General features: G+C 35.3%; 1 protein-coding gene and 1 long non-coding RNA gene across 4 annotated transcripts in view; both read right to left on the bottom strand.

Moving 5' to 3' along the window:
• The window catches only part of st3gal2 (ST3 beta-galactoside alpha-2,3-sialyltransferase 2), a 52,914-nt gene that overhangs the window by 5,620 nt on the left and 19,403 nt on the right, over positions 1-27,891 (bottom strand). For 2 of the 3 annotated variants that reach the window (XM_087291889.1, XM_087291890.1), the window contains exons 2-6: positions 24,033-24,315; positions 22,510-23,863; positions 18,786-18,979; positions 9,129-9,308; positions 94-139 (exon numbers count right to left, since the gene is read on the bottom strand). In XM_087291889.1, the coding sequence (XP_087148015.1) occupies positions 94-139; positions 9,129-9,308; positions 18,786-18,979; positions 22,510-22,992 (903 nt within the window). In that variant the 5' untranslated portion in view covers positions 22,993-23,863; positions 24,033-24,315. 3 annotated transcript variants of the gene reach the window in all.
• Positions 12,521-16,939, bottom strand: LOC147832800 (uncharacterized). Its single transcript, XR_015514910.1, has 3 exons — positions 14,974-16,939; positions 13,514-14,243; positions 12,521-13,362 (listed from the first exon to the last, which is right to left on the bottom strand). It is a non-coding gene; the product is annotated as an uncharacterized LOC147832800 (long non-coding RNA).

The following is a 27,891-nucleotide window of genomic DNA, read 5'->3' as shown; positions in this document are numbered from 1 at the left end:
GAAAACCGATAAAGACGAACGTGAGATTGATAGTGTTTTATTGTCTGCACTCTGAGAATATAAATCTGTGAGAGACAGAAAGGAATATATTACCTTGTCTTTATCCACGCGCAGAAACTGCTTCACTGGAGCATAAGTACTGAGAGATAGAAAGAGAGAGAGAGAGAGATAAAGAATGAATTTGAGAGATCAAGTTAGATCAAGTCTTCAACTTCTGGCATTTCTTCATCTTTTCAGAAGAACTTGCGAGATGAACTGCTGCTAACTTTTGAGTGTTCTTCAGTGAAGTGCAGACTGTTGATAAAGTGCTGTGATGTGTGGCAGTGTTTGTGCTTTGAATGATGCATAGTGGGTACGCAACACTGCAGCATGTTCATGGAAAAAATATAAAGGTCTCACTGCAGTTTCTATGACAGTCGACTAAATTTACTTGAAACGCAGTGACTGACAATCAGATTATCATTAAATCCACAGTGTCTCTCTAATCATGTCAACTTTGAACTAATCAACTTTTTAAAATATGTTAAGAGTGCCATAGTATAGCTTAGAAATAAATGAATGCTAAATAAATAAAGTAAAATATTTATATTAAAAAATATCTTCAAAAAAAAAAATCTTTAAAAAAAAAAACAAAGCAAAAATTTAGATTTGGGTTCTGACAGCCATTTTTTTTAATGAAATCTCCATAGTGTCTGAAAACTGAACAGAATACAAATTTTAATATGGAATGTAACATTAAGGTTTTTTTACGCATGTATGTTTAAATATAAATATAAAAAATAAATAAAAGTCTTGAAATGAATATGACTTAAGGGTGCAGTTAGTGTTGTCAAAATGCTAACCGTTAGCATAATAGCTTTGAAAAAACTGTCTGTCCCCTGCCATCCAAAGCCACGCCTCCTCAAATTACAAACACGCACCGTAAAGAAGACAGTAGACAACCCACTAGATCATGTCATTCGCCAGTTAGAAGACTTTATAATACTACAATTCTGAACAAAAAACTGTAAGCAAAACTTGTCATAACACACGCTATCCTAAAGCGACTATGCTTAGTGGTTGGCCGGTGGCGTGCAGGAATTACACATTACTAAGCCATACTTAAATGCTATTTCAAACTAGAACCTAAAGTTCGTTGACGAACTTTGATGTTGGCTTGAGAAAGCCAACGTGACTGTGCCGGGGACTCAAAGGCAGTTGGCAGGAAGCACAGCGGTTGAGAAGTGGTTGCTAGGCGGTTGCTAAGATGTTGCTAAGGCATTCCTAGGTAGTTGCTAGGGTGTTCTGAGTGGTTTCTAGGCTGTTGCTAGGGTCCACTGGACTGTTAATCGGAAGGCCTCATTTACATTTTTGATCAAATCGAGAGAGAGAGAGAGAGAGAGAGAGAGAGAGAGAGAGAGAGAGAGAGAGAGAACTGATTTGTTCAGGTTGTTTAATGCAGATGACTATAGTATAGTTAGTATTTATAGTATATATTATAATCTGAACAAAATTACATTATAATAAATATCATATAAAGAAAAATATTAAATTAAAATACTAATGAAACAATAGCACATAAATTTAGTTAATTTGTCTTTTATTTAATCAGTCTTATCAGTTTTGCAGTTAATATAGAGTACAGTCAATTTACAGTAATTTGCAGCGTTATATATATAGTTATAGTTATATAGTTATATACAGTTTACAGGAAGAAAATTGCATTAAATACAATATTAGGCCATCTTCATCACGTGGTTAATTCTGACCAATGACGTTGTTTCACCCCACTGGCCACTAACACAATGTTATAATCGTAATATTTAATTGTCATCACCTGGGTGATTTTATTTTTTTTTCGTACAGCATAGGCCAAAAGCTTGGCTTTCATTGTCATTATCACAAGTGAGGAGAAGGCTTTTTTGCGGTACAGAATATTCTGTTTTGAAAGAAATATCTGAAGTAAACTTATGTTTTTGCCAACATAAAAGGGGGATAAAAAATAATCCTTATAACCCTAACCATAAATGTGTGTGTGTGTATGTATATATATATATATATATATATATATATATATATATATATATATATATATACACTGTTGAAGTCAGAACTATTAACCCCCAGTTGATTTTTTTTTCCCTTTTTTAAATATTTCCCAAATGGTGTTTAACAGAGCAAGGAAATGTTCACAGTATGTCTGATAATATTTTTCTTCTTGAGAAAGTCTTATTTGTTTTATTTCGGCTAGAATAAAAGCAGTTATTAATTATTTAAAAACCATTTTTGGGACACAATTATTATCCCCTTTAAGATATTTTTTTTTTGATAATCTACAGAACAAACCATCGTTATAAAATAACTTGCCTAATTACCCTAACCTGCCTAGTTACCCTTATTAACCTAGTTAAGCCTTTAAATGTGACTTTAAGCTGTATAGAAGTGTCTTGAAAAATATCAAGTCAAACATTATTTAATGTCATCATGGCAAAGATAAAATAAATCAGTAATTAGAAATAGGTTTTTAAAACTATTATGCTTAGAAATGTGCTGAAACAATCTTCCCTCCATTAAACAGAAATTGGGGAAAAAATAAACAGGGGAGCTAATAATTCTAACATCAACTGTATGAATATATATATATATATATATATATATATATATATACAGGGCTCGAAATTAACTTTTTTACTTGGTAGCACCGGTGCTCCCAACTTCAAATATTCAGGGGCACCAAAATAAATTTAGGAGCACCAGAAAAAATTTAGGAGCACCCACCAAAAATGAATGAGCACCGCTGCAAATTGCTTTTTAAGGGATTTATTTTATTTTAAAACAACATCAATAGGACTGACAAAAACCAGAAACAACTATCTAACTAATGCTGCGAAGACATTGATATTTGTGTGCAATAATTCTAAAATGAATGTCTAATAATTAGGCCATAGAATATTAGTGATGATGAAAATGACAATAATAGTAACAATGAATTACATTTCTCATTATGATACTGCCTTGAATGTGCATGAATGTAGGTTATCTGCTATAAAATGTCTGTTACTTTATATAAAATAATTGTATAGTTTGCATCAAACAAAAATGAAGCATTGCAGTAAGAAATATTGATTTTGTACTGCTGTATTTATATGCATGTCAATTTAATAAATAATATTTCTGCTACAAAACAAACAAAAGATTATAATAAATAATTCAATTCAATGATAAAAGCTGCAAAGCAGTCATCAGTAAATAAATAAAAAATAAAAATAATATACACCTCAAAAAAGAATAGACAAAAGAAAGAAAGTAAAGTCTCACTTCTATCACTCTTTAAAAGTTTTGGTTTCAGTTTGTGTCAATTTAAAGGTTCAGTCTGAGATGATCTTCATTTTTCTGTGTTTGTGGAAAAGCAGGCGAGTCAGCCGACCCAATTTATGAGCAGGCAGAGCAGGATTCTTGCACTAACCATCGGCGCAATACTGGTCTTTGTTATGAGCCGCAGTTTCAGTGATCTCAGCTGGTGGATCATTATTCACCACGTGACGTGTCACGATCTCTCTCATCTACACCTCAATTTTAGGTGGGGTTTGCAAACCTGTGTGCTTTAAGTTTTTACTCTTCAGCCGTTTGCATTTCCCGTGGTCATAAAAGCTCCTTCCCTGTCATCTGACAGCGGAATACCTTGAGTGATTGACAGCTAATATGAACCAATATAGCGGCAGGGAAGAGCGATTCAGCACGTTTTTACAAAAAATCAAAACAGGTCGCACTACAACCATTATCAGCAGTTGCACTAATGCGCCCAAATATGTTATGAGGTCGCATAGATTAATTTTCAGGCGCATATGCGACCAAAATGGTCGCAATTTCAGCTTCAAATGTTGTAACAAGCACGTCTGAAATGAGCCCGAATTTCTGTAGATTCAAAACAGTCAGTCCGGATATCCCCGCCTCTTAAAGGGCCAGTACTAAATTACAAAGGGCTCAAAAATAGTCTTCTGGCGCCATCTCGTGGACACTCTGACACGCTTTGAGTCTGAATTTTACAAATTTAATATAAAAAAAATATTTATAGGAAAACTGTTATTTATAATTACACCAAATAAATATGATAATTATCTGTAATTTCAAACACATCTTTTGGACAAATTTGAGGATTGTATACTTTTTTATATGCCCCAAATACTCGATACAATTTTTTAATTAAAAATTTTTTAATTCAAAAACTACAAATCTTATCAGGATGAGGACATACAGCAACCATCTCATGGGCAGTAGGCAGCTTTTGACCAAATTTGGGGCTTGTAGCATCTAAGCCCTGGGAGGAGAAGCGATTGCTTTTTTAAGTCAGAAGCCGGAATAATAATAAGAATAATAATAAGAACTAGAACCTAAAGTTCGTTGACGAACTTTGATGTTGGCTTGAGAAAGCCAACGTGACTGCGCCGGGGACTCAAAGGCAGTTGGCAGGAAGCACAGCGGTTGATAAGTGGTTGCTAGGCGGTTGCTAAGGTGTAGCTAAGGCATTCCTAGGTAGTTGCTAGGGTGTTCTGAGTGGTTTCTAGGCTGTTGCTAGGGTCCACTGGACTGTTAATCGGAAGGCCTCATTTACATTTTTGATCAAATCGAGAGAGAGAGAGAGGACTGATTTGTTCAGGTTGTTTAATGCAGATCACTATAGTATAGTTAGTATTTATAGTATATATTATAATCTGAACAAAATTACATTATAATAAATATCATATAAAGAAAAATATTAAATTAAAATACTAATGAAACAATAGCACATGCATTTAGTTAATTTGTCTTTTATTTAATCAGTCTTATAATTTTTGCAGTTAATATAGAGTACAGTCAATTTACAGTAATTTGCAGCATTATATATATAGTTATAGTTATATAGTTATATACAGTTTACAGGAAGAAAATCGCATTAAATACAATATTATAGGACGTCTTTATCACGTGGTTAATTCTGACCAATGACGTTGTTCCACCCCACTGGCCACTAACACAATGTTATAATCGTAATATTTAGTTGTCATCACCTGGGTGATTTTATTTTTTTTTTGGTACAGCATAGGCCAAAAGCTTGGCTTTCATTGTCATTATCACAAGTGAGGAGAAGGCTCTTTTGCGGCACAGAATATTGTTTTGAAAGAAATATCTGAAGTAAACTTATGTTTTTGCTAACATAAAAGGGGGATTAAGAAATAATCCTTATAACCCTAACCATAAATGTGTGTATGTGTTATATATGTATATATGTATGTATATATATACATACATATATACAGTTGAAGTCAGAATTATTAACCCCCTTTTGATTTTTTTTTCCCTTTTTTAAATATTTCCCAAATTATGTTTAACAGAGCAAGGAAATTTTCACTGTATGTCTGATAATATTTTTTCTTCTTGAGAAAGTCTTATTTGTTTTATTTCGGCTAGAATAAAAGCAGTTATTAATTATTTAAAAACTATTTTTGGGACACAATTATTTGCCCCTTTAAGCAATTTTTTTTGATAGTCTACAGAACAAACCATCGTTATACAATAACTTGCCTAATTACCCTAACCTGCCTAGTTCACCTTATTAACCTAGTTAAGGCTTTAAATGTCACTTTAAGCTGTATAGAAGTGTCTCGAAAAATATCAAGTCAAATATTATTTACTGTAATCATGGCAAAGATAAAATAAAGAAGTTATTAGAAATGAGTTATTAAAACTATTATGCTTAGAAATGTGCTGAAACAATCTTCCCTCCATTAAACAGAAATTGGGGAAAAAATAAACAGGGGAGCTAATAATTCTGACTTCAACTGTATGTATATATATGTATATACACACACTTTATCTTCACTGTTTGTAAATAATTGTTCTTAACATTTTTGCTTTAAAACATTATAATACTGTTTGGATTTTCCCCCCATAATAATAAATTGTGAACATTGCAGTGTAAATTGCAATCCAGATGTTACAGAGAGAAATTGATGCAGCAACAGCAGAGCATATTAAGAGGATATAAAAAATCTTCATACGTTGTATGTATATATATTCACTATTTTAAAATACATTTTCTTTGCTGTGTGTTTTTATTGGTTATGATGCTGTTTGGATGTTTTATTTTTGCACAATAAATAAAATGTGATTTAAAAAGTGCAAACATTGTCTTTGTTAGAATTTACACGTGATTACAACGGTATAAAGACGTTCAGGTCCGACTGGACCGAATGGAAAGAAATTGTAGGTTTTGAAGATGGATTATTAGTTTTGTGGCAAGGACATAGCTGTTTTAGAGGGTTAAAATACAGATTAAAAATAAAGTTAGAATGATTTTATATTAAATATGTTTATTTTATAATATATGTGAATGTTCGCATGGCTTTCATTTTCATTATCACAAGTAGAGGAGAAGGCTTTTCACGGCACAGAATATTCTGTTTTGAAAGAAATATCCGAAGTAAAGTTATGTTTCTGCCAACATCAGAGGCATGCATTTTAAAACTCACAGGGTAGCAGACAGAAATGCATGCGGGTCGATTCCGACGCGGATGATTCTGCATCCAGATTAGTTTTATTAGGCTTTATGGAGTTCACCGCGAGCATAATATGAATGACTGATGACCAGAATTAAGTTCAATCTTACCTCGATTTTGACCACGGATCTCTCTGCCTCTTTAAGGAACACTAAATAGTGTTGTATAACTTGTATTTGTGTATTTTCGCTGAGAAATTTTAATGTAAACAGCTTCAAATGTTGTAACAAGCACGTCTGAAATGAGCCGAACTTTCTGTAGAGCAAAAACAGTCAGCCCGGATATCTCCACCTCTTAAAGGGAAAGTGCCTCTTAAAGGGGCTGTAAATTCAATTCCAAAAGGGCTCAAAAATAGTCTTCTGGCGCCATCTCGTGGACACTCTGACATGCTTTATGTGTGAATTTTACAAATTTAATATAAAAAAAAATATTTATAGGAAAACTGTTATTTATAATTACACCAAATAAATATGATAATTATCTGTAATTTCAAACACATCTTTTGGCCAAATTTGAGGATTGTATACTTTTTTTTATGCCCCAAATACTCGATACAATTTTTTTATAAAAAAAAAAAAATTTATTCAAAAACTACAAATCTTATCGGCATGAGGACATACAGCAACCATCTCATGAGCAGTAGGCAGCTTTTGACCAAATTTGGGGCTTGTAGCATCTAAGCCCTGGGAGGAGAAGCGATTGCTTTTTTAAGGTCAGAAGCCGGAATAATAATAATAAGAATAATAATAAGAATAAGTTTAAGTAGCATTACAGTATGTTGGCTTTCTCAAGCCAACATAATAAGTTTAAGTAGCATTACAGTATGTTGGCTTTCTCAAGCCAACATAACTAAATATTCAGAGTATCATGGTAAAAAAATATGGAGGGCGTCACAGGTTATAATTGTTTAAAAATGAACCAATGTGACTATAAAACCAACTTCACCTCAGTAAAGCAGGCTGGGCGGAATCAGCATTTGTTTTTACTACTGTCACTCTCCCTCTCATGGGCAGGTGAACGCAGCGTGCATGCACGCACAAACTGCGGAGCTGCGTGAACGGGTGCGCAGATGTACAGGTCTACTGTTGTTGACAGACAGTTTGAGCTACTTATCAGAATTATGGGAATTATCGACCCGACAAAATATAATCGGATGAAGATTTTTTAATCTTCTGCCTTACCCAAAATGTAAAACACATGTAAATATATTTAGATCATTTACTTTAATCATTACTATTAGAATGTGAAAAGATTTTCAACCATTACAACAAAAATGATGTTTCTGAAGACAATCACCTACTGCACGTTTAAATAAAATAAACCACAAAATAAATCTAAATAAAAAAATAAAATAAAAACATTAATCATATATTTCCCAAATGATATTAAACAGAGTAAGGAAATTTTCACAGTATGTCTGATCATATTTTTTTCTTTTGGAGAAAGTCATATTTGTTTTATTTTGGCTAGAATAAAAGCAGTTTTAATTTTTTCAAAAAACATTTTAGGGTCAATATTATTAGCGCTTTTATATATTTTGATAGTCTAGAGAACAAACCATCATTATACAATAACTTTAATTACCCTAACTTGCCTAGTTAACTTAACTAACCTATTAAAGCCTTTAAATGTCACTTTAAGCTTTATATAAGTGTCTTGTAAAATATTATTTACTGTCATCATGGCAAAGATAACAATAAATCAGTAATTAGAAATGAGTTATCAAACTATTCGGTTTTGAAATATGTTAAACAAAAATTTGTGGAAAAAAAAATAAACAGGGGGGCTGATATACATATGAAGTCAGAATTATTACCCCCTGAATTATTAGTCCCCCTGTTTATATTTTCCCCCAATTTCTGTTTAACGGAGAGAAGACACTTTTATTTTCAAGACACTTTTATACAGCTTACAGTGACATTTAAAAGCCTAACTAGGTTAATTAGGTTAACTAGGCAGGTTAGGGTAATTAGGCAAGTTATTGGATAACAATTATTTGTTCTCTAGACTATTGAAAAAATATATAGCATAAAGGGGCTAATAATTTTAACCTTAAAATGTTTTTTCATTCTAAACTGCTTTTGTTGTAGTCAAAATAAAACAAATAAGACTTTCCCAAGAAGAAAAAATATTATCAGACATACTGTGAAAAATTCCTTTGCTCTGTTAAACATCATTTGGGAAATATTAAAAAAAGAAAAAAAATTCTGGAGGGGGGGCTAATAATTCTGACTTCAACTGTGTGTGTATGTACGTATATGTATATATATATATATATATATATATATATATATATATATATATATATACACATACATACATACACACATACATACCATAAATACATACATACATACATACATACATATATATATATATATATATATATATATATATATATATATATATATATATATATATATATATATATATATATATATATATATATATATATATATATATATACACACACACATACATATATACATACATTTTATATATATATATTTATATACACACACACACACACACACACACACACACACACACACACACACACACACACACACACACTGAAATCTGTTTAAATTGTGTTTGTGTTATTGTTCTTACAAGCGGATCTGTCCGGTGGAGAGGGCACTGGTGATCCACAGCAAGTCAAGAGTCTTGAAGGGCACCAGAACAAAGCTCACATTGGCTGCCAGGTTTTTGGCACTCTCTGGGTACATGAAGTGGTGTGTGGTACGGCTGCCGGCGTCCTCTTCATACCCTACAGTGGGGGCCAGATTCATCCTGAAAAACACAGATTCAGCTGAATTAGACCGTGAAAACACTCCCTCACTTTTACTCAAACAAGCATCATTACATTTCACTATTCTTACCATGATGAACAAACAGAGTGTGCATTCAGGCAGCCACAGTGTAGATAAACAGACAGAAATAAAGGTAAAAAAGTTGTAAATAATGATTATAATTCCTCAATGAATTGGCAAATCTTTGATTTGGTTCACTATCCCATTTGAGAGGAAAATGAGAATGATGGGGAGCTGGTTAGGGCGAATATCGTCGACAGAGATCGTTTTTCGATTTTACTGTAACATCATGTTTGTTTTGTCATTTCTTTTTTTGTAAATGAATCTGATTTGTAAAAATGTAAAGGCTGTGACTCGATGGATAAAGAGCAATACAAGAAATTGGCAGGCAAATCAAGGCAAAGGCATGTGTGATTTAGTGTATTCAGCATTGAATTCCATTGTGTTCATAGGATTTTTTTTTATGTTTTTACTGTAATAGGTTTATTATAAAAATGTTAAAAGGGAACAGCATTAGTTGATAACATTTAAAACAATATTCTTTTAGTTTTTTGGTATTAGGAAATTAAATTATTTGGATTAAAAATTTGGAAATTACTCATACATCAAAATTTAATGTAATACAGTTTGGTATATTTACTTCAGCCCTTGCACCTTAATCAAGTATGGTTTTTGGCCCTTCAAGAAAAAAGTTTGGGCACCATTCCTCTCAGCCATTGACAAAATTTTTGTATTTCATGAATTACCAAGGTTTTAGGTTAAAAATAATAAAAATAATAATAATAATAATAAAAATTAAGCAGCACTTTATACGTTTTTTTTTTAGCTTAAAAAAGTTTTTAAATATATATATATATATATATATATATATATATATATATATATATATATATATATATATATATATATATATATATATATATATATATATATATCTCAGTGTTACAATAACTTTAAGCTAGATGAATTCTACTACTGTGGCTATTAGACCTGCCCCGTTGCCTGAAATCATGCTTGCAACTTTGGGTGAGTGACCTGGTACATGGAGCCCTGTCTATCCCTGCCAGAAGAACCATGGACATGTATTCAAATGTTTATGAGTGGAACAGATCTGCTTCAAGGCCTGTCGTATGTTGTTTTTGTAGTGAAGTTACCCAAAAGCTAACTGAGATGATCAAAATAGAACCATCGTCAACATCATGAGTGACCCACAAAATAAAACCAAGATGGTTTAGTCGGAGGGAGAAAAAGACAGATCGGACAAGAGTATGAACATGAATTTGTATTGGATGGGCTTTACAGTGGATAGTGCGATCTGAAAAAGGCAACTGGCTTCCATGTGATGCTATTTGTTGAACACAGTGTAGTGTAACAAGCTATTTTACCCGTTTAGTGAACATCGACATTATCAGATTACAGTGGTTCTGTCAGGTTAGTCATATGTTTACCAGTGCAACATATTTAAAATTACCATGTTTGTGAAGAGGGGTCTGGATGCCGTTGCAATGTGAGCTACAAGCAATGCTTTTTAATGGGTACACCTAACCCCACCTCTAACCCTACCCTCACAGAGATATCACTAGCTTCAGTGTGTGCACTGTGTCTGACATTGCAAGTCTGAGATATGCAGTTTCAGCTTCCAAATTCAAGTCTGCATCCAGATATTATTGGTTTTACGATAACAGGTAATTTCATTTAACCACAAGAGGGAGCCGCAAGAGAAACATGTATATGGACCCTTTTTACAAGACCTTTATGACTCGTTTAATAATCATCAGCACCCTTCAATGTTTTTAATATCTAGACTTTTAACATATGTCTATTAATTTGAATTTCTGTATATATTACATCATCTTAGCATCAAATTACAAAAGACTAATCACTGCTTGGGTAAGGTTTTTCTAAGGCTGTCTTTGAGCAGGACAGTAAATTTGACATTGTTCTGCCATTATTAGTCTCACATGTTTTTTTCCTTTTTCTGGAATCTTGATAACACTATCATTAAGTTTTTCTTTTTTATTTAAGAAAATAGGATTGTAAAATAATAATAATAATAAGTTGTATGGTGGCGCAGTAGGTAGTGCTGTCGCCTCACAGCAAGAAGGTCGCTAGTTCGAGCCTCGGCTGGGTCAGTTAGCATTTCTGTAAGGAGTTTGCATGTTCTCCCTGCGTTCGCGTGGGTTTCTTTCGGGTGCTCTGGTTTCCCCCACAGTCCAAAGACATGTGGTACAGTGGAATTGGGTAGGTTAAATTTTTCCGTGCTGTATGGATGTTTCCCAGGGATGGGTTGCGGCTGGAAGGGCATATTCTGCGTAAAACATGTACTGGATAAGTTGGTGGTTCACTCCGCTGTGGTGACCCCAGATTGGTAAAGTGACTAAGCCTTAAAAAAAAAAATGAATGAATGAATAAATGAAAGTACTCTCTCATTCACTGCGCTCTTAAGTTTACCCAACTACTTTGTGATGACATTCGCTGCTGAGAAACCCAGGATTGTGAGGGTCCAATAACCCCTTTAAAGTCCCCCTAAAAGCTAAGTGTAAGTTGTTTGGGTGTTAGTATCAAAATGCTTGTTAGAACATTATCTATAAGCTACTGTGCTCCAAAGCAGAGACAAAATTTGTCATAAGTACTTCACTTGTACCAACATCAATAAATAAACTTAAAGAACTTTAAGTTCCCATTACATTTCTTGACTAATAAAATGCTCTCTAGTATCTGATTTGTCCTGCCTCCAACAAAGTCGTGACTCAAATTGGTCAATTATTCACATGTAACTGAGTGCACACACACAGACAGATCCGACAGCACAGAGCGGATGATATGAACAATTGAACACCAAACACAAAACATCAAACCCATCTGAATTATACACTGAATGCTTTCTTTTAAAAATGTAAAGCCTCAGAGTTGCTGTTGTCATTATGCAGATGCATTTTAGCTCAACATTCACTCAATGCAGAAGTATAAATTGAGCTTCAGGCTTGCAGAGCTGTTTATACAGTAAACTAAATGCTATTGGCTGTTTATAGCCCTTTTTGTTTCACTTGAAGCTACATCATCGAACCATTACACATCAAACAAAGCGGCGAATTTCAGGGGACCTTTAAATGTTCTCCCAAAGAAACAATAATAATAAAATCACATATCTTGGATGGCCTAAATTAACAGCAACTGTTTTTTGGGGGTGAACGACCTCTTTAAGAGAGTGAGATGATGGAGAGGCTGTGGAGGAGACAGTAAGGCAGACAGACAGCGCCGATGTCTATTCAGAAGACACGTCTGATGCTCCGATGGACGTCTCCCATTTCACAGCTCATGTCCTCTGAACAAAACACTTTGATTAGGAAAAACCATCTCATTCTCTTATCTGCATTCATTCAAATTCACAGAAATGCCTCGCGTCACAAAGGTTTCGCAATCTGTGGAATCTGTAGAAGCTCGGGATTTAAAACAGCTTGAGATGTAATAGTCCTAGAGACTTTAATGCTAAACAACAAATGTACACGTCCGTCTCTCCTTTGCTTTATCTTCTTAAGTCTCAAAGCCAAAGAGATTATCAAATCTCTGTTGTTTTCCTTCTTATATCATCATAAACAAAAGCCAAAGGAGATGGCTTAAACTGCAAATCGCAATAATCTCTCACATACACACACACACACACACATTTTTTTTTTTTTTAATGAGACTGAAAGGAACTTCTGGCTTTTTATGTAGTAGAACAGTCATTAGTAATAGTGATAATGTACATTCAGCAAAGCACAGGGGTCTTGCATGGTTAATTTTGCTTGATACACAACTTTTACTTGCATGTGTTAATAACTGGATGCCAAATATTTTGTTAGGTCACTGAACCCAAGGTTTCCAATAAGAAAGATGATGCTAACAAGTTCAACCTATACAAATCTTTAGTGAAACTGTGCAATTATAGCACTTTAATTATGGGGATAAGAGACATTGATTTAACATATTAACAATATTGCAGTACTATTTAAGGCATTGGTCTCAAACCCGATTCCTGGAGGGCCGCAGCTCTGCATAGATTAGCTCCAACCACCTTCAAATCACACCTGCTTAATAGTCTCTAGTAGTCTTGAACACCTTGATTATTTGGATCAGCTGTGTTTGATTAGGTTGAAGCAAAACTGTGCAGAGCTGCGGCCTTCCAGGAATCCAGTTTGAGACCTGTGATTTAAGGGATAGATCTTTAGTGCTAAACACAATTGTTGGAAACCAGCAGCCACTGACTATCATGTTATTAGTATAGTGTAATTTATTCCTACTGTTGATGTCAAACGGATACAAACAAAAGTGTTTCTAAATTTCTTCAAAATATATATTTTTTATTGTCCAACAAAAAACAAGGACACTTCATAAACATTGAGCAAATTATCTTTTTTTTCTGCATGAGTTGTCTCTTTTTACTTGAGTCCTTTAATACTTGAGCAGCTGTGTTTGTATGAAACCGAGAACAAGTCTGTGATTCGCAGAAAACCAGATTAAATAATTGTGCACCGAATATTGATTTGAGATTTAATATTAGCTCAGCACAGCTTATTTTAAAGAAGAACATTTCCTACTAATCATATAGCACACACTGCGGTTAATCGGATGAGTGCGTGTTATCAGTTAATATTGGCTGTTATCAGGTAATAACACACTTTAAGATGCAGCAAGCGACCAATCAGAATCAAGTATTCCAGTAAGCATTACTATGATTTCATTTGCACCGTGGGCTGGCTTTCTCATCAGCGCTAAGGTAAAATGAGTTTAAATTAAATCTATTAAAATTAATAATAAATTAAAATGACTTTTATTTTTTTGAATACATTAAAAATAAAAATTTTACTGATTTAGTTTGTTTTTCTTGAAATAAAATAATGATAACCTTTAATTTTCTTGATCCAGTGTGGAACTGAACCGAAGAATGAATTAATTTGTTCTATGACCTTTTTATACCATTTTAGAGTGAGATGACAGATTAAAATATATAAAAATGTAAATAATAATATTAATACATTTTCAAATCTACAGTGATAAAAATCTGTACCTATAATACTTATAAAATTAATAAAACCTATCATTTCTTTTTTATTTAAAGTGTCTGAATAACTCATTTACTTGAGGCATGTAAAACTTTGTTTTTGTCTTTACAATTTTAGACTATGACAGAGACAAAATAAGAAAAAAAAGCTTTAAATGCAAACAAGGTTTGTTCTTTTACAGCTAGTAGTTTTAATACAGATGATACTTTATTTTGAACACTGCATGGCACCCTATCATACACCCAGCGCAACGAGGCACAAGATGTGTTTGGCGTGATTTTTTGCTATTTTTAGACCAGTGCAACCCTTATTTTCACGTTTAGCGCCACGTTGTTTAAATAGCAAATCTATTTGCACCACTTTGTGGACTCATGGGTGTGCCGGTCTATCAAGGAGGTGTGTTAAGGCGCATTGTTGGCGCGTTGCTATTTTGAGGAACTGAAATAGACTGTGCCGTTGACCAAGTAAAAGCTGGTATAAAATCCAGCGCAGTATGCACTAGTTAAGTGCCTATGCGGGTTCAAACGCTTACTACACACATGGTGTAAAGCAATACTCAAATATCTTTACATATGAAAAAATAAAGGATTAGAATGTTACAAAAATTATTATTTACTACATTGATGAAACAAAATCACTACCTCCATGCCTTCATGTTGGAGGCTTTTTTCAGTTTGTTCATGACAATTTGCATTTTTATTACAATGTTATTATTAGCAGTATTATTTTTATACTCAAATTTACATTTGTTTTAGTAAAAACAAGTTTAGATTTGTCCATCTGTTGGGTTATGGAGATGTATGTACCACCATTTGGGCATAAGAATAGGACGTGTGTTTGGATAAAACTGCGTTTTTTGACCACACTTCATTAATGTTGCTCATTTATTTGCTGGAAATTAGAACTTAATTTAGAAATAGGTTTACTTAAGGTTTCCTTACTTTATAAGAAAAGGAATAAAGTAAAGAGTAAAAGTAAAGAGAAAGTAAAGAGGCTGAATGGAGGAGGCTTGTTCTTTATTCTCGCACTGCAGATGGTCTGTTAAACTGTTTTCTTGCTAGTAAAGCATTCAGTTTTTCCACTTACAAAGTCAGCCATGTAAATAGCAAATACGCCATGGAACGATGCAACGGACTTATAAAGGGAATGGGAGATGAGACTCTGATTGGTTTAATGCACATTATGCTCAAAACACACCCATAAAGAGTTTAAGCTCAACCCTGTTAGACCATGCACCAGGGTGCAAACTATGTTTTTCCATTCTTAAAATAGCCAAAGTCGATTCTGACACGCTCTTAATGCTTTTTCTCTATGCCCTTTAGGCTTTGCGCCTATATCGTTAAAATAGAGCCCATGGACTCAAAATAAGGATAATATAAGTTATTCGAACTCAAAATTCACACTAGAAATGCATGTAATATAAACATAGCTTTCTATGCTACAAGCACTGATTATTTATTTTCACCAGTGGAAGCTTATTTAAGCTAATAAACAGCTGAAACACACTCATCTGACTGATTCGAGAAGCACAGACTTTCTCTTAAACGGTATCAAAAAATGAAAGCAGACAGTAGTTAAACAAATAAAGCGTTGAGGAGACAGCTGCTGTAGGGCAGAGGAAAGATGGATATGGAGGAGGACCGGATTAATTTAAGATTTCAGAGCTCAATCAATAAAGGCTCCACTGAAATAGCACCTCAATTTATACCTCCGTCTTGCTCAGCCTCTCCGTCTCTCTGATCTCTACTAAACACACGCTGCTCCTCTACGTCTCCCCCAGGCCATTATTTTACTCTTTTCTTTAAGCAGCAATACGCACATTCTGCCCTTTTCTATGTTCACTCGACTGAAACCTGCAATTGCAAATGTCAATCCACCATAACTGACTGTGCTCAGTCTCCCAGAAAACAGGACTATTATCGCATTCTACAACTAAGATGAATGCAAAAATCACACTGCAAAAATGCTTCACTTACAGTATATAGATTTTGTATTGTTCATTCATTCATTTTTCATTTGCTTAGTCCCTTTGTGAACTTGGCGAGAAAATATAAACTCATCACAGAAATGCCAACTGACTTAGCCAAGGCTCAAACCAGCGACCTTCTTGATGTGAGGCAACAGCGCTACCCACTGCATAGCCGATTTTTCATTGTTTCTAATCCGAATATCTTACAATCATCTTAATTTTTAAATCAAGAAGCATTTTCCAGACAAGCCAAAAATAATAATGTGTTGTTTTATGAGATAATATGCCAAAATTAAGTGGGTTTTTCCTTAAAACAAGCAATATAATCTTGTTTTTCCTTTTAATTTAGGATTATTTAGCTTGTTTTAAAGAAGAACTACTACATAAAATTACAATAGCTGCATCCCAAATGGCACACTATGTACTCTAACACTCAACAGCATAGTATATGTATGTAGTGTCGTCCCAAATGGAACACATTTTTTTACTAAGTGGAAATTCAAACCATTGACAGTTTCCCAGATGACATTTGATGGCTCCCAAATAGTAATATAAATGACCAAATTACCAAATAATACCTGCCATGACTATAACTACATTCACCATCGGGAGGTGGTATAATCACTCTCGTAGGAGAATTTTGCTTCCACAATCCAAAATAAATAAAGTAATCCAACATCAGTACCCGAAAGCTTTGCCCCTTTCACTACATGAGCAAAGCTGCGACTGTTGAGTGTGTGAAGTGTCCAACATTCTACACTTCATTTTTAACAGTTGAATAGGTGCATCATCCAGGAACAAAACAAATATTTCAGTGTGAACACACTACTTACACTATTTATACTACAAAATGGTGTGGAATTGTGCACAAGTATGTGATTTGGGATGAACCTGATATGTTTTGCTTGCTTGTTTAGATATTGCTTCTTGATTTAAGAATTGTTAGATATTTGGACTAGAAACACAACAAAAAAAAAAGCTTTTTTTTATTGGCAGAGACTTTGGTTTCTTAAAAAAGTGGAATATGTTAAAATGTCAGATTACTTGTTGTTAGAAATCTTCTAAAGCAGCTGGTATTATATTTGCAGGATTATTTCCACTGAAAAAATAAACACCATTGACATGCTTTAAAAACATTGTTCTGATCCAATACATTAGATTTGGAGTTACTTTACTTATAAAGAACAATATAACAACATTGATCATTGTGGTGTACAAAAATTGTGTTAAAATTATCAAATAAGATCAAAGGAATGAAACAACATACAATACATACAACAAGAAACAAAAAACAGCCAGCTTAGCTACCTCTGCTATTAAAAGCCTTTTCTCAAAGGTGAAGTTTTAGTCTCCCCTTGAACACGGATTCAGTAGAAATGATTCTAATAGAGAGAGGTTGACCGTTCCACAATTGGGAGCCCACAATAGAAAAGGCCTGGCCTCCCTTTTCCTTTAATTTTGATCTGGGAACTTTTAACAATTTCCTTCAAATTACCTTAAACATCTAGCAGAATTGTAAACAGTCACAAGTTCAGAAAGATAAGAAGGTGTCAGACCATTTATTTATTTATTTTCTAGTCGGCTTAGTCTTTTTATTAATCCGGGGTCGCCACAGCGGAATGAACCGCCAACTTATCCAGCACAATTTTACGCAGTGGATGCCCTTCCAGTCGTAACCCATCTCTGGGAAGGTGTCAGACCATTTAAAACCTTAAAAACAAAGTAAAATTTTAAACTCTACTCTAAAACATACCGACAACCAGTGTCGAGAGAGTAACATGGGGTAATGTGCTCAGATTTACAAGTGCCAGTAAGAAGTCTAGCAGCTGCGTTTTTGGACCACTTGTAGTTTATATAGGATCAATGGTAACATTTTGTCTAAACCTCAACTAAATTAAAAGATAAGGGTAAAGTTAAGGGATACTCAGTCTCAATTTTTAGCTAATTATGCTTAGTAAACGGTTTAAGTGTTCAATGTATCACCAGGAGTCACACAATCATATTTAGTTTAGCTTTGAAAGTGTATATTTTAGTTTTTTATTTTTCTTTCTTTTTTTTTTTTTAGAAAGTACCACTGACTTTTTGACATTTTGTTAATCACCAAACAAAAATGTAGCTACTTATTGGATGATCTGAGAGCAATTAAATTAACAGCTAATACTTTTTAGGGTTTTGCATACCTTTAGGGCACAAAGAAACAATACATTCTGAGTCACTTTCAGACCTAGTGAATGACAAAAACAAATGACAGAAGGCAGCCTGCTTTAATAGTATTAAAATAAAAACAACACTAGAATAACACTGCTAGGCAAACTTATTAGGAATAGAAGAACAATAATCTTACTTTATCTTATACAAAACACAATCATTCCCTTAATCCTATTTGTGTACTTAAAAATCGTTCTTTCCCTACTTCTTTTCCCAGTGCCATTTCAAGACTCACCTCATGATGAAGTCGTGGCCATCAATCACCGGACCGTAACCGGCCCCGCGGAGGTTGCCTGAATTGCCCACAACGGCGCAGCGCAAGCAGCGAGCAGGGTCCCACGAACCGTATGGGGAACGGCCTGGAATGACCTGGAAAAGCCTCTGCAGAACTTGCTGGATGTTGTGGGGTTTAAATTGAGGCTGCAACATCTGTACAAGGCCCAGAGGAAAGAGGCAAAGAAAGAAACCGACATAAGGTTGAGCAGTTTTCTTTTAACTTCAAACCATCTGCACACCTGCCTGTGCACACATGCATGCTAAAATAAACATCCAGGCAGCCAATTAGCCACTGAAGCCCTCTGCTCTGACAAATGAAAATAAAAAAACCCCACAAAGATCCTACAAAAAAGCTCTGAAAAGCAAGAACAGACCTACAATCTTTCCTCTTTTTCCTTTCCTTGTGTTTTGCTGACATCTCTCCATGACATGGCTTCTTTCCAACCAAACCTCATTCTCTCTCATTCTCCATGTTCTCTCCCTCTCTTCTTCTCCTGCTCATTGTCCCTGATGCCAGTAATTGGCAGAGTTTACTACGTCTCCACTGGACCTAATAATCCTTGGCAGATGTTTTCTGGATGCAGATGCCAGCCACGGATTTTACTCTGAGCCCATCCAAATGACTGAAGACTTTGTGCTTAATAGAGTGTTACAGGGATGATGTTAAAGCCCGGAAGACTATTTCACCATTGGTTTCCCTTGCGATTTTTTTAGGGGTTTTAAATGTTTTTTTTCTCGTGGAAAAAAAAGGTCTGTAGTTGTGCTGCAGGATACTGGGAAACATGTGATATCATGGAGTACTGCAATACTCAATTTCTCACTATATAACATTTCCCTAGAAAAAAAAAATGCTATTTTTTTATAAATCATTTTTTAAAATCTTTTATTTAATGATATTACAATAAAGAGGTAAAATATATATTTTCTGATCTAATTCAGACTATAAAACCATGTCAAGTTGCAAACATTTTGTCTTTAAAACACTATGAATGAGTAAAACCTCAGCAGATATTCTGATATTCTCTTGATTTGCGGTGGTCAATTTTCTCTCTTTTATTGACTCCAGTCCTGATTAATCAAATTGGTCAAATTTACAGTAGATAGAAAAAAAAAATTGCATAAATGTAATTTATCCCACATGTCTGCAATACATATTGCCTATACTATTATCACAATAACCATCATTTTGTGATATATTGTGCAGCCCTAGTCTGTGGTAAAGGTAACTTCACAATACTTCAATATTTTACTTAGTTTCAATTAACTGTTTTTTATGCGAATATCCAAAATGTGCATAAAAATAGGTGGATAAACTATGATGGAAACACTTTTACTGAACAAATTACATAAAAAAAATAATGTGAATTTGTTATAAGAGATCATGTAATGATACAAACGTGTGTGAATGGACAAACCAGCAGGCTGAGCACACTGTAAAACATCAGAAATGTTTTTTGGTCATTCTAAAATGCCTAACCATCTAATTTTTAGTGTTATTATATTATTAATTACCTTAAGAACTGTCAATAACATCAGTGCTCTGCGTCTCACGCCTTTAAACACCACCGCACTAATTGTGCGTCGGCATATATCTTCTGAGGCGCAAGTCATTTATTAAATGAAGAAAAGATTGATGCTGCTTCTCCTACTGCAGCAAATTTAGTTTTTACTTTTGATATTTGGCGCCAATTAATCAGGAAGTGAAGATTTTGTACTTTTTGAGTACTTGGATGGTGCACACTGCTTTATTCTCACGCCTTTTATCCGATATTCCTGTTGTGTGCATAAATTTAATTCGCATCTTTGGACAGAAACAGAAAACTGCACATACAAAAAACCTTCAGCGACCTCAATGTTTTTTAATCAAGTTACTTATTTGTGTGTGTACAGTATGTAATCCACATTTTAAGATAAAATGATGAAGTTGTGTTTACCTCAGACTTTCTCACTCATAAACTGAAAAACTACTCTATAAGCCTTAAAATCATCTCAGGAAAATAAGTGTTGAATCAGTCTTCCGAGCTTTGGCATCATTGCTGCAACATTACACAGAACTCAGACATCAACAAATAAAATAATGCATAAATTACCATTCAAACGTTTGTAGAAAGGTACCACAGTAATATATATTTTCAGCATGAATGCAATGAAAGACTGACAGTGAAGATTTATTTGAAAAACTATGCAAAATAAATTCTGTACGTTTTGATGTTTTATTCAAGGAACCCAGAAAAAAAATGTGCAGCACAAACATTTTCAACACTAATGATGATTAATGTATCCGACAACCAAATCAGCATATTAGAGTGAATTTTGAAGGATCATGTGACACTGAAAACTGGAGTAATAATAACTGCTAAATATTCAAGTGTACGCCATCGCATAAACTTGTTTTAAAATACACGGTCTTCTAAATTATCATGCAAAAGGCATTTCAGTAGATTTTCTGTAAAATCAGTCTCAGACAGCTTTATTAAAAGTTTGGCAGGACTTCTTAGATAATGAAAAGCTACTTAAAAAGGTTGTTCCACATTTTCAAGTCACAAGAGAGAAAGAAAGATTTTAATAAAATTTTTTATACAATTAATTTGTTATGACAGAAACTTTCCCTAAGCCATTACTTGACCAATTTCCTCTTTTCTCCAATCCCCTCAAAAATCTTTTTAGTTAAATTATCTATATTCAGCTTTCACTTAATCTTTGTGTTCATGCCTTTTGCAAGACATTGCACCATTCATGCTTTTCACACTCAGAAATCTACTTCCTCCTCATATTGCATGAGATTTGCATTGGTTTGTTTGATGTGGAATAACCTATTAGCTGCCTACCGCAGTTTGATACTAGATGTTCTAAAAATACTCAAGTGCATTCTCTAAAAATTGTTGCATTGAAATGTTAATTGCTTAATAGAGAAAGCTGTGTATTAAAACTTTTATTTAACATTTGATATAATTAAATGCAGTGATAATGAGCATAATGTACTAAGAATAATCCTACCCACCCAGTTTATGTTAAATGTGCATTTTTATCTGTATAACAGGTTTGGGCAAAAATGTTTTTTCATTTAAATGCAGTAAGAAAAATTCTAAACCTTCAAAGTGTCATGAAAAAACTATTTACATTTTTTAGGAAATTAGTTCCAATCTGAAATCTAGTTAGGTACTGCCAAAACACTTAGCAAAACAGTTCTTCTAAGCCACCACTTATATAAGAGCTTGTCACAGCATGTTTTGACACAGACATGACATTCACATTCAGATAATGTAAAATTCTGTAAGTGAAGGCATTTTCAAAACCCACATTCCCAAATCTGGCTCCTTTGCTTAATGCAGTCTGGCACTCTCCATGCTTTTTATTTACTCGGCACAAGTATTACAGATTTACACTTTTCAGCTGACACACACTTTTTTCAGACATTACTCAATGTTCCCTTTATTAAAACACCCTCTTGCCTTCTTGTTGTTTAAACTAGATGGGTTTGCACAATTAAAGAGCACAAACCGTTCTTGAAAGAGAGTAACACAATAAAAAAAAAGGTCTCTTAATTAAGACACCAACGTTAGATTTTTTTCCCCATCTAGTTCATACAAGAGGTCACAAAAGCCATTCAACACAGTCTAGCATATCAAAGAATTGTATTGGTAATGCTGAAAGCATCAGTGAGTAACTGTAAGATCACTTACCACCCACCAGTAGTACACGTCTGAAGGCAGCTGGATGTTGTCTCGAATCCACACAGGCGAAATATCTGGGTCATAGTTCTCGTCGAACCAGTCGGAAACTCCAGGGTCGCCCACGCACCGAGAGCAGGCACACGTCTTCTGCTGAGCACTCTCGGCTGGGATCACCCGGTGGGAACCTGCATAACTAGGCACCAGCTTAACCCTGTGCGACTCTTCCCATCCCGGGGGTTCCAAGTAAGGCAGGCCAGCTCCCCCTCTCAGCGAGAAGGAGAAGAAGAGTGAAGTGATGAACAGAAGGGCCAGGGATCCCAAGACCACGCAGAAGCGCAGCGAGCATCGCTTGCCACCACGTTCTCCTGCTGGCGCTCCTGCTGCGACTCCGACAGGAACCCAGGGCCTCAATTCAGCCATCCTTTGAGCACGTGCCCATGCAGCCCAACCCCATCCCAAGCGTCCCTCTCGCTGCGGAGGCACAGACGGCATGCGCCCGCCCCACTGCCATGAACCAGCCCCTGCCACTGTGCCCAACCTGAACTCAGTACTACTTGGCGTACTGAGCGACACAGCCTTTAAACCCAAAATTGTGTGAATCTCCCAAAACGGTGTGCCTGTAACTGCCACCGCCGTTCTCCCGTCTGTCAGTCTTCTCTTTCAATGTGTCACCGCTGCCGTGGAGCTTTTTACAGCTATTTATTTTTGCTTTCTTCCCCCTACACTATGGGATCTCCTCCAGCTCCCTCTTTCACGCTTTTGAACTGTCTGTACAGAAACGGTTCAAACACGCACCAGTCTTTCGCCTCTCCTTGTAGGCGTCTGTGTGTGATCGGCTCTATTCTCCCTGCAGTGACAGTTGGAGGAAAAGCCCCCTCTGTGGTTTTGACATCTCAGTGCCAGACAAGCTAGGCTGTCATCCGTGTCTGTTCCATTACAGTCCTCTAGGAGCCCAAGTTTGTCGTTGTAATCTGGTTTGTCCTTACGCTCAGTCTAGCACGCCGCTATGCCGAACTTCACAGCCAGAGGAGGGAACGGGTGGAGTTTTCTGACAGATTTGTAATGAAGCTCTTTTGCAGACATCTTGAAAAGCTTCACATTCTACAACGCTCTCCAAACTGTTTTCATTTCCATTGCTCTGCTGTAGCCGAGTATACTGTGATTTACTTTTAGTGCAGAGACAAGCCCTTGTCTATCTGCCTTTAATGTTTCTTCAATGAAAGCTGTTTGCAGATTCAACTGTGACAAACTTCCAACTGTCTGGAAAACAGCACTGGGATCTGAACATTCCAATCTAGATAAGAACTTAAGGACGTGTTTTGATCATTTGACAGCCTCTCCAAGTCAGTAGATAAAAAAAAATCTATGAAATGAAAACCGGGGGAGAATATGTCAACAAAGGTGATTGAAGGAAATTTAACGACTCAACTACAAAAAGCAAATTGACAAAAGACTTTCTTCCAACACGACATCTGTATAGCAGCAAATAAGAGTTGTGTGCCTGTGAACGTGTGTTGGGTTGCAGGACTTGCCTGCCAATTTCACGATGACAGCTCTTAACAGAATTGGTGAGGTGGAGAACTCGGATTTCAACAAGGCAATGTGCCCTGACCTGCTGTTGTCCTGTAATCTCCAAATCTATAATCTCTGGGATGTTGCTGCTGCTGCCGCACCTGTGCGAGCTCTTTTTCTCTCTGCCAGTTCGCTGCCAGAGAAAACCCGTCAGTCAGAGAGGATGCCGTGCATCAGGATCACAGTGAAATCCAGATGTTGGTGTCTACGGCTGCTCTTCTTGATTTAGGGCGACCTTCCAGGCTACAGGAACACAAACACAGACAACTGCAATATTATGTACTGCATGTCAAAACAGTGATGTCATTCACAGTGCTATTTTTTATAAGCTTTTTTTTCACACTTATGTAGATTTGTTTAGTGTGGACATTTTTCCTCGGATTTAAATCTTCCAAAAAACTGTCAAAAGGCACAGAATTTTGGCATGCAGGATTTTAAAAAATTATTTCACACTCACACATGCCAAAATGTGTTGCGCTCATTTTGGAGTCATTTTTCCCAATACTTACTGTAAATAGCAAAAGAATTTTAAAAGGTATGGCCCTATAGACCATTTCAATGTGGTCATGTAAATGGCCCATGAACATTTCCTGCTTGTTATCAAACTATTTCATAACTGTAGCAAGAGGTTATTTAATCATAACTTAAATGTTAAAACAGCTATCCTAACATTATTTATCAATAAATGGCTCTTTTTTGGATTCTCTGAAGCGATAAAAATTAAAAATGTAAAACAGGAAATACATTGGGACTATTGTTTTTGTTTACATATGTCAAATTGGTCTATAATAAAAATCTGTGTATACCAAGGCAGAATCATAATAAGAGATCCTTATGTGGAAATGGGCATACCGTGAGACTCAGACACCACTGTTTCCTTGTTCTAATGTATATTCCACAAATGTAAAACCTCGGTGGACAACAGGCCAATCAGTGGACAAAACAAACGGTTATGAGACTCATGGGCCATGCCCTTTGCATTTACATGTATGCCTACTTTAGGTCACTTATCCAGACCTGACGAGCAGCCATGTGATCGGGAGCACACAGACTCATTTGCAGCTCGGAGATCATAAAGAAGCACTGAAATCATATATTCTATGCACACCTCAGGCTGCGTTTGATAAGCCGAATGTTATAGTCATACAACAATAGTAGTTTTCCTCAATTAGTTATTTTAAGCATACATGTTTCACTAACTATGCATGTGGAACTTTTATTTTAAAAAAGTGAGCCCTAAATTGTTTACTTTGTGTTACTGGGTAACGACAGCACGAGACATATCTCAAACTCGCCTAAGGATGCAAAATGCAAGATTTACAGATTACACATTTATTAATCTTCTCTCTGAAGAGGCCTAAGATTTGTTTAATTACATCTTTTGTTAATTTATTGTGTGTTTTGTGAAATTCAATGCATATTTTTTAACAAACACATGTAAACTGCTGAATAGTATCAAATCACTTAGCTTAACTGGCGTATGTTCATGCAGAGGTTGATATTAATTCCTGTGTTTGTTTGTTTTTGGACAGTAGCTTCAAAATACAACCCAATACATCAGTATCATTCTCTTTTGACAAGTTTAACTGTAATTTAGCCTTTATCCACAACAGATCTGATGAACAAAATAGGTTAACGTTTCCATGATTGGGTTTATATTTGTATGTGTTCAGCGTACATCATGCTGTATGTGTGTCTGTAAGAGCAGCACGTCAGCGACACGAAACATATATGGTCAATCATGGACCTTCTGATGATTTTATGGCTATTTTATGGAGTAATAAATGAGCTTACAAAACCATTTCTGAAGTTTTTTTTTTACTTACCTGAGCCATGAGCCTACTATGTAGATATCAGATAACAATTTAACCTATTAAACCAATGCACTATGTGACACCTTTTATTTGTTATGTGGAGGAAAGTCACATAAGACCCAATAAATTAATTTGTTAGTTAAAAACTAACAAAAACAACATCATAAGACAAAAGATATGGCAAAATAAATATAAAAAAGCTCAAATTTACTCTTTTTTAAAAATTCTTCAGTATCTAACATTGACTGTGATGCCTTTTGATCAAAAAAGTACTGTTCAATGTTTCCAGAGCACAAGGTCACATTAAGAGGGTTCTGCTACTCATATTTTATTCTAATTTCACTCAGACTTTACCAAATAATGTTGCTTGCATTCAAAAACATATTGTATTAAATATGTGCATCTTCTTACAAGTGGTGTCAGACTTTTGGATGTCATTATGAGAAACAAAAACACAAGTGAAGCAGCACAGCAATATAAAACAGAAATCACTAGCTTTCCAAAGGCACAACAAAAATCATTTTACATGCGTCAATTTTCATAATACTGTCTTTCGATCCTTTCATCCCCTTGTTCTCAGTTTTTCATTTTCATCATCTTCACCAATATCTGTCCCTCACATACAATTTTGTGAAAGCACCACAGTTAAAGTGTTTCTATCTTTGAGTCTCTCTAGTGACCGCCGATTTCTACTGAACTCTCTATAGAGCATCTGCTGAGCTAAATTATCAAACTGAATATGTGGAGCAAGGCACCACACGAGGACATAGTTCAAAGTTATCATCACAAAATAAAGCCAAGCGATGTGTGGACGCTTGCATGCTTTGAGACAGGTTAATCTGAGTGCATGTCTGAGAGAAGTACTCACACAGCCATGTATAGTTTTGACAGCAGAAACAATTTTGTAACGTATTAAACATATAAAAGTGTTGCCAAGAGTTCAATCAGGGATTTAGAGGAGGATATCGACATATCAAACAAACAGGTGGCCCGTGCTGCTTTCACTGTGGCTGCCGCAGATTAAATCACGCGATTGTGATTGCATGCGTGGGTGAGCCGCTCGAGATCACATAATACTCTCTCCCCTTCCATTCCAATTAGAAAAATGAATTTCAGATTTCATTTTCTCCAGGCAGCTGTAAATGCCCGCGTCTTTGATTGAGATGTGCTCATCCTTAAACCCGCTACTTCTTTTCAGACGCCTACAATATAAGGAGAAAAAAACAAGAAAGAGGCTGCAGGCACAGTCATTAAACGTTTCTAAAACAATTCCTGTTTGAAAATGTTTTTGCCCCTTTTCATCAAGCGTTCATGTAGCTGGTCGTTTTTCTTACTAGAAGTCTCTGAAATCTGGTGATGAGACAGGAGCTTGATGGGTTTGGCGTTCTCAAAGATTTCAAGTTTGCTTGTTTGTGTGCGCATGCGCCAACTATTTTTGTCAAATGTTTTGGAGTTATCTTAAAATAGTTAATTATTGGATTTGAGTTTTTCAGTTAAAGTGATGGTCCACTATGATATCATATTTTAAACTTTAGTTGATGTGTAATGTAGCTGTGTGAACAGAAACAACATCTCTGAATGTAATACGCTCAAAGTTCAATGCAAAGGGGGACTGGCTTTTACAGAGTTAGCTTAGCAAAGCCTACAGCGAACGAGTTTGGGGACTACATATAAATACATCTGTGCTAGTGAGATCACAAATGCTTAAGGTCACGTGCATTCACTACGTACATACACCCTGCGCAGTGAAGGGGTGTGGCCACAGGCGCTGTAATGTTATAGCAGAAACAGCTAAAATGCTGTCCAAACGCTGCTATTTCCCCAGAGCTTCTTCTGTTTCTGTATTTGGTCTTCCAAAGAACATGACACAAAGAGAGAAGTGCTTACAGTTTACTTTTAATTTTGTTTCAGAGAATTATAAAAAATATATAGCTAGCATTTGACAAAGGACAGCTTCCAGAATCGTACCCAATTCAGTGCTGGATTCAGTTAAAGACTAAGGAAC

The sequence above is a fragment of the Danio rerio genome, chromosome 18 (genome assembly GCF_052040795.2).
Source record: "Danio rerio strain M-AB ecotype USA chromosome 18, GRCz13ab, whole genome shotgun sequence".
In the NCBI taxonomy this organism is placed as follows: domain Eukaryota; kingdom Metazoa; phylum Chordata; class Actinopteri; order Cypriniformes; family Danionidae; genus Danio; species Danio rerio.
This window is presented reverse-complemented; position numbering and strand designations above follow the sequence as displayed.